Source organism: Carlito syrichta, unplaced genomic scaffold (assembly GCF_000164805.1).
Source record: "Carlito syrichta isolate Samal-C Ts95f unplaced genomic scaffold, Tarsius_syrichta-2.0.1 Scaffold304400, whole genome shotgun sequence".
Lineage (NCBI taxonomy): Eukaryota > Metazoa > Chordata > Mammalia > Primates > Tarsiidae > Carlito > Carlito syrichta.
In genome coordinates this window covers 725,954-733,942 of record NW_007248496.1, presented here as the reverse complement: position 1 = coordinate 733,942, position 7,989 = coordinate 725,954, and the positions used below count along the sequence as shown (strand labels likewise).

Here is a 7,989-nt window from a genome sequence, read left to right as displayed (position 1 = left end):
GCCTCAGCCTTCCAAGTAGCTGGAACTACAGGTGCACGCTACCACGCCCAGCTAAGTTTTTTATTTATTGTAGAGACAAGGTCTTGCTAAGTTGCCCAGGTGGATCTCGAACCCGCAGGCTCAGGCAATCCACTCACCTCAGCCTCCCAAGGCGCAGGATTACAGGCTGAGCCACCAAGCCCGTCTTATAGGTATGTTTTTAAAACTCTGAGTTAACCTGGATTGAAATCCCAGATTTATCATTTATCAGTTGTGTATCCTTGAGTGAACAATTTAGTCTCACTGTCTCAGTTTTCTCAACTATAAAATGGAAATAATAATAGTGCCTACCCCATAAAAATGTCAGAGGAATTATACAAGATTTATATAGTATTTAGCACAAAGACTTGTACATATTAACAACTCAATAAATTTTACATATTATCATTATCTATTACTTCCATTAAATGTTTTTAAAACTATAGAGCTATGTTTTCAGAATAAGCAGGAACTTTGGAACAACCTTTCTAATTAAAAACACCTGGTTCAGTTTATTATCTTAAAATTGTTGCCGTTATGCAATTCATTACTGATTATACATTTTTACTCATGTTTAGATAGCACCGTTTTCAATACTATACATATTTAAGCATATTATTTGATTTATTAACATGTTGGACAATTCATTTCTGCAGCTTATTATTTTGGGTATTGTTTGAAATAAATCATAAAGATGGTGAAATTTTCTAATGGTGATTATGCTTCTACTAAAATGCTATGATTGTTCACATCTTAACTTGGTATTATAATATCCAATGTGTTCCTGAACTAATTGTGTAATTTCATAAACACTTACAGATTTAGATGCATTCTGAACACTAGCAGAGCTAGATGAAGATTTAAGGTCAGGAAATCTAGGCGAGGCAGACAATGGGCTTGATGTTGAGTCTTTGAAATATTGACTTCTAGTCTTGAATATATCAGGAATACCTGTATTTTAAAATTATACATTATATGAATATATTATTATATAGCCAATTGTGTCAAAATATTTCACTTTAAAATGAGAGTAGTACAGTAATATTGTACCTGGACTGTGCACATCATTCTTTATTCCCTTTGAAGATGAGCTGGAATTACCTCTGTTCAAAATATCTATAAAAATTATATTCATTTTAAAATTTATTATGTGAATGAAATATATATTAAGATAATAGAAAAAACATTTTAAAAAGATCTCCATACTCAACAAATAACTGAAGCACATTTTTCCCCCTTAACGGGGACTAGATTGTACATAGATTCAGATTCTTGTGACTTGAAATCAAGCCTTTCCCCAAATCTATTTCACATTCACACTCCTAAAAGTCTGGAAGCTTCATGATGGGCAAGCTGATTGAATTATCTATGCCATTATTCTTGAGACTTCAAACTAAATTGAACATAGTTTACCAGAGCATCGGATTAACTAAGGGGTTTCAAATCTACCACTACACCAGAAGTCAACTTAAGCCTGACAAAGGCTCTGAGTCAGCTAAAGACTGTACACTCTTGTACCCATGTGAACTTCATAGCTTCTAGGTTATTGAGGGGTCAAATTAAAATGTGGAATAATAGACATTAGCTTAAAATTGCGTATCAGGAAAAGGTACAAAGCATTAACAAATCCCACAAACCCTGAAAAATTTCCTTTTTTCTCTCATAGTAGAAAAGAACCAGATCCCATAAAATAATTCTATAAAGTAAAGGGTGACAGAAAAGTAGGGTCGTTTTCTGATCATGAATATGCAGCATTTTATGACTAAAAACTACAGAAATCGTCCTGGAAAAAATCTGCTCATTCAAACAACTTGATATTGCTTTCACTCAGAAATTCTAGGTAAATATTCACCCAAGCCATTAAAGAGTTATTCCTACTTTTTGGTGACTGTAGTCTAACCAAACACAGGTTTTTGTTATCTCATTTATAAGATAAAAAATATAAACATTTTGCTCATATTCCATATGCTAAAAATATTTTATGGCTTATACATAAAACATCAAAAAATCATTTAAATTCTAAAGTAACAATTTAGAAAAATAATTCCACTAAGGTCGATCCCCTTTTTGATAGAATCACTTAAAACTAATACACAAGTCGGGCTCAGTGGCTCAGCCTGTAATCCCACGCTTTGGAAGGCTGAGGTGAGTGGATTGCCTGAGCCCCCGGGTTCGAGACCTGCCTGGGCAACTTGGCGAGACCTCATCTCTACAATAAATCAAAAAATTAGCCGGGTGTGGTAGCACATGCCTGTAGTTCCAGCTTCTTTGAAGGCTGAGGCAGAAGGATCGCCGGAGCACAGCAGGTCAAGGCTGCGGTGGCTGAGCTTTGTTAACAATCATCTACAGTTAATATAAATCCAACTTGAATCTTAATTGGCATAATTTGAAGATGATTTAAGTGACAATTTTAAAATGTGGTAGTATTTCGGCATAAAAATCATTGCACTGACTAAGAACAGTAGTTAAGAGAATACAATATTCCGTTCCACTATCAACAATAAACACGCTAAATATACCTATTTCATTTTATAATTTAAATGGCTCTCCGCTTAGCATGTCCCAATTTGCCATGAAATGACACTTAGAATTCAATTGGATAAATTATTCTTTTGCTGATAAAACTGAATAGAGTGCTATTCCAAGTTTAAAGTCAAGAGAAGAAAGAGCTAGCCTTTCCGAAAATTTAAAACTCATTTCTTAACCACACTATTACTCATTGTCATGGTAAGAAAACTAGTATGAGGGGGGACCACTTCCCCCCAAAAAACCAGAATTGTCTTTTGGAGGATGGTATTTGGAGGGAGGGATTACAGGTTTCCCTTACTAGTTAAATGTTCTAGGAGCCCACTGGCATGAGTATACCAGTTAGTTTTGTTGTGAGAGGCTGCGTTAGGCTTCCAGTGAATTTTTTTTTTTTTGAGTTGGAGTCTCACTCCTTGCCCAGGCTGGCATGCAGTGGCACACTCATGGCCACTGAGCCTCTACCTGCTGGGCTCAGGTGATCCTTCCAGCTCAGCCTTCCAAGTAGCTGGAACTACAGGTGCATGCTACCATGCCCGACTAATTATTTATTATAGAGACGAGTTCTCACAAAGTTGCCCATGCTGGTCTTGAACTCTGGGCTCAGATAATCCTCACCTCAACCTCCCAAAGTGCTGAGATTACAGGCTTGAGGCACTGTACCCGGTATCAGTGATTTTTTTTGGGAAATTCTTTCAACGCGTTTGTCCATTTCATGATGGGTGATTTATACAAACCTGGCCACAGTGCACTGAGTGTTCAGCAGTTTTTAACCAAAAATGGCATGACCTCCATGCCTCACACTCCCTATTTACCTGATCTTGCCCTGAGCAACTTTTTTTGTTTCCCTGTATTAAAAAAGTTCTTAAAGGGTAACATTTTGCCAACGTGGAAGAGATAAAACAAAAACAGCAGAAGCACTAAAAGACATCAAAATTGATGAGTTCAAAAACTGTTTTGAGCAGTGGAAAAAGTATATCAATAGGTGAGCTGCATCAAATGGAGAATACTTTGAGGTGACTGAAGTTTAAACATGTAAGAATATACATACAATTTTTTATACGTAAATTCCAGATTTGTCAGGTCCCCCTTCATATGCTGGCTACATTCTTTGGTAGATTCTCAAGACTTAAAAAAAGTAACTAAAATGGGAAAGGATCTGTCTCTTCTTTCTCCTCTGAAACTAAGCATGTTGTCCCTCACACTTTACATATTTTTGAGAAGACATCTTAGCAAGTATCGCCAGTATTTTCACTTTGACATTATAACAATGCTAGGTCTAATTACTCTAATAGAAATCTAACAGAAACCTAACAACCCACAAAGGTACTAGATATGTTTTGTTAGAAAGCCATAAGGATTTAAGTGTGCTGACTGCCTGCACTGTCCAAGTGCAGAGGCTGAAGACCTCCTCCATAAATATGTTCTGGAAAATGAGAAGGTTCTGGAAGATGTAGCCGGAAGTCACAGCACATGTTGCTACACAGTCCAGAGATTGTATAATCATACAGCGCCTGAGCATTTTGTAACCATATATCAAGATGACACTGATGAGGCAATTGCTTGGGCATGAGAACCCTCATCAGATTCTAAGACAAACTTATTTAGATATTCTGATTTTTTAAAAAGCATTCCAAACACTTCCTTTTCTGTGCCGCTGGGCTTGAGGGAGAAAAAGAAAAAAAGTTAACAAATAAACAGATATGCTACTTAGCTCCATTAAAAATTACAATTTCCAATCTTACAAGGCCTACAATTCTGTCAGGTCATCTTAACCCTGAGTTAATGTAGTTACTTCCTTTTTCTCACATCTGATACCTTACCTCTAACCTCTTCACTACAGTACCCAACTACACCCCACCCTGATTCTCACAAATTCTTACTGAACTTTACTTTCCCCTTCACCTCCAACTACTTACAGGAGAAAAAGGACATCAAGGACATATAAGACAGCCCATATGTTTTTCCATTAGAAACAACCATCTTATGAAACTTCACTTCACTGAAAGTAAATGCTTACTTGAAATGGCTGGTTTTGAACTCGATATCTCTCCAACAAAGATGAGCTCATCATCTTCATCCTGAGAATCTGCTTTTTTCTGCCATGGTTCTAGCTCTTCTTCTTCACATTCCATAAAGAGTTCTGCCATTTTTGAATTGCCTAATTTTTAAAAGGAGAGAAGAAAATCTTATTTATAAAGAGAAAAATGCTTTCTTTTTAATACATAGTATAATGTTGAATATGTACTTTAATCATCCTAATTACAATTACTGCATTGATATTTGTAATCAGCACATGGCAGCAAAAGTAAAAACTCAGTAATCAATTGCTATGACTTAAACTAGAAAACATAGCTAGCTAGACAGATAATGGAGGACAACAGTTATTTACAGTGGCCAATATATTTTAGGATCAAATCAAATCATTGAGTTTTAGTTATATGATCAGAATATGATTATATCTACAAAAAAGATTTACCTAACTATTATCTGAAAAAAAACCCACCTATATTACCAAAACGTATATAAATTAGCAATAAGAGGCAACAGGTAGGAAATATACTAGACAAATTGAACCAGATTCAGGTACCAGGCTCAGAGCAAAACAGCGATGAGGTTTAAGATTGAGATTGGGGAAATTAAGTGACGCTTATTCCCTTCCAGGGCAGATTAGACCTTTCTCGCCTGAAGAAATTAAGTAAAGAACACACTGTAGGGCTGGGCGCGGTGGCTCAAGCCTATAATTCCAGTGCAGCACCTTGGGAAACCGAGGTGAGAGGATTGCCTGAGCCCAGAGGTTAGAGACCAGCCTGGGCACCTTGGTGTGACCTCGTCTTTACAAAAAATAAAAAAATTAGCTAGGCGTGGTGGCTTGCACCTGTAGTTCTAGCTACTTGGAAGGTTGAGGCGGAAGGATTGCCTGAGTCCAGCAGGTGGGGTCTGCGATGGTCGTGAGTATGCCACTGCACTCCAGCCTGGGCAACAGAGTGAGACTCCAACTCCAACTCCAAAAAAAAAAAAAGCATACTATGGATATCACCAGTCTACATGCTCTACCAAACACAGAGTTCCTAGGAAGCATTTTAGTGTCTCACTCTTAACTACGAATGGACAACCGATGAGCACCAGAAATTCGAGGAAACTTTCAATGTGAAAAATCAAAGCAATAAAATAGACTAAAGAATTTTAAAGAAAACAGAGATAATACAAAGGACAGGAGAAAATAATAAAGAGGATATAATTAGAATCTTTAGAGCGATAAAACAAGAAAATTATAAAAAGTAACACTCAGAAAGTAAACAGATTAAAAACAAGACAGCCAAAATTCATTTAAAAAAAAAATCCAAAAGTTCAGTAAATGTGGAACTAAAAGACAAAAAATACATATATTAAATAGAGAAGACAAGATAGTTAGAAAAATCAATTTCAAAAGTATAGTAGCCACCTAATAAAAACTCCAGAAAAGCTGGGTGCGGTGGCTCAAGCCTGTAATCCCAGCACTTTGGGAGGTGGAGGCGAGAGGATTGCCTGAGCCTGAGGGTTCAAGACAAGCCTGGGCAATAATGGTGAGACCTCGTCTCTACAATAAAAATCAAAAAAATTAGCCAGACATGGTAGCGCTCGTGCCTGTAGTCCAGCTACTTGAAAGGCTGAGGTGGAAGGATCTCCAGAGCCCAGCAGATTGACACTCAACACTAGGGTGGCCGTGAGCATGCCCCTGCACTCCAGCCTGAGGGACGGAATGAGACACCAATTAAAAGGCTGGGCGTGGTGTCTTACACCTGTAATCCCAGCAATTTGGGAGGCTGAGGCAAGAGGATTGCCTGAGCCCAGGGGTTCTAGACCAGCCTTGGCAACATGGTGAGACCTTGTCTCTACAATAAACCAAAAATGTAGCAAGTCATGGTAGCACGCATCTGTAGTCCCAGCTATCTGGAAGGCTGAGACAGAAGGATTGCCTGAACCCAGCAGGTCGAGGCTGCGGTGGCCATGAGTGTGCCACTGCACTCCAACCTGGGCAACACAGTGAGACTCCGACTCAAAAAAGAAAAGAAAAGAAAGAAATTAAACTTTCAGATTACCTGACAAGTTTCACTGTATAGAAAATTGAGTTAAGAGGCTATGGGAGGGTGTGGGTGGCTATAGATTTTTTAGCTAACAAAAAATGAAAAAAATGACAGAATATGTAAAAAAAAAAAGGGAGGGGAAGGAAACAAACCCATAACATGCTATAACACAGTACTATGATCTGCAGAAAATAGTATTTACTATGGTCCTCATAATAAAAACATCAAACATGATTTAACAAAAAATTAAGATATATCGGGAGATGCTTAAAGGAAGGGGTAAGTGTAAGAAAATTAAAATCTTCATTTTCCTTGATAAAAATAAATCATTAGCCAGTGGCAAAAAATAGATGATTCAAGACACAGATGTATGTAATGTGTTAAAAAATTGAGAAATGTGGAAATAATTATTAGAAAAACAGTTTAACAGACCAGGTACAGGGGCTCATATTTGTAATCCCAGTACTTTGGAAGGCCAAGGCAGGAGGATTGCTTGAGCCCAGAAGTTCAAGACCAGGCTGGGCAACATAGCGAGACCTCATCGCTACAAAAAATCAAAAACTCATCTAGACATGGTGGCGCATGCCTGTCATCCCAGCTATTCGGGAGGATGAGGAGGGAGGATTGCTTGAGTGCAGGAGTTCGAGGCCATCCTGGGCAATATAGCTAGACCTCATCTCTACAAAAAAAATTTTTTAAATCAGCTGGATATAGTGGTGCATGCCTATAGACCCAGCTACTCAGGGGGCTGAGAAGGGAAGACTGCTTGAGCCCAGGAGTTTGAGACTGTGGCGAGCCGTGATTGTGCCACTGCCTTCCAGTCTGGGTGACAGAGTGAGACCTCTCAACTCAAAAAACAAACAAAGAAAGAAAAAAAAACATCTAAACAATTGAAGGAGCATGCCTTGAAAACATAGGCAGTACACAGGTACGTGCATTTGTGCACATACTCATTTATCTCTACCGCCGTCTCCCTGTGTCCCTCTTTACCTTTAAGAAACTGTGATTATGCAATGTAAAGTCTTTTCAGGTTGTTTGACTGTAAAAAAAAACTATGTGTGTCTTGTTTTTGTTAAAAAAAAATATGTAAGCCGGGCTCAGTGGCTCAGCCTGTAATCCCGTGTCTTTGGGAGGCTGAGGTGAGTGGATTGCCTGAGCCTGCGGGTTCGAGACCCGCCTGGGCGGCGAGACCTCATCTCTACAATAAATAAAAAAAATCAGCTGGGCGTGGTAGCGCACGCCTGTAATTCCCGGCTACTTGGAAGGCTGAGGCGGAAGGATCGCCGGAGCCCAGCAGGTCGAGGCTGCTGTGGCCGGGAGCGGCCACTGCACTCCAGTCTGGGCGACAGTGAAACTCCAACTCAGAAAAAAAAAAAAAATA

General features: G+C 38.6%; 1 protein-coding gene across 1 annotated transcript in view; it reads right to left on the bottom strand.

Moving 5' to 3' along the window:
• The window catches only part of ZNF280C (zinc finger protein 280C), a 52,560-nt gene that overhangs the window by 41,643 nt on the left and 2,928 nt on the right, over window positions 1-7,989 (bottom strand). The window contains exons 2-4 of the mRNA XM_008059854.2: window positions 4,562-4,702; window positions 1,069-1,134; window positions 836-969 (exon numbers count right to left, since the gene is read on the bottom strand). Coding sequence (XP_008058045.1) covers window positions 836-969; window positions 1,069-1,134; window positions 4,562-4,702 — 341 coding nt within the window. The remainder of the gene's footprint in view (window positions 1-835; window positions 970-1,068; window positions 1,135-4,561; window positions 4,703-7,989) is intronic.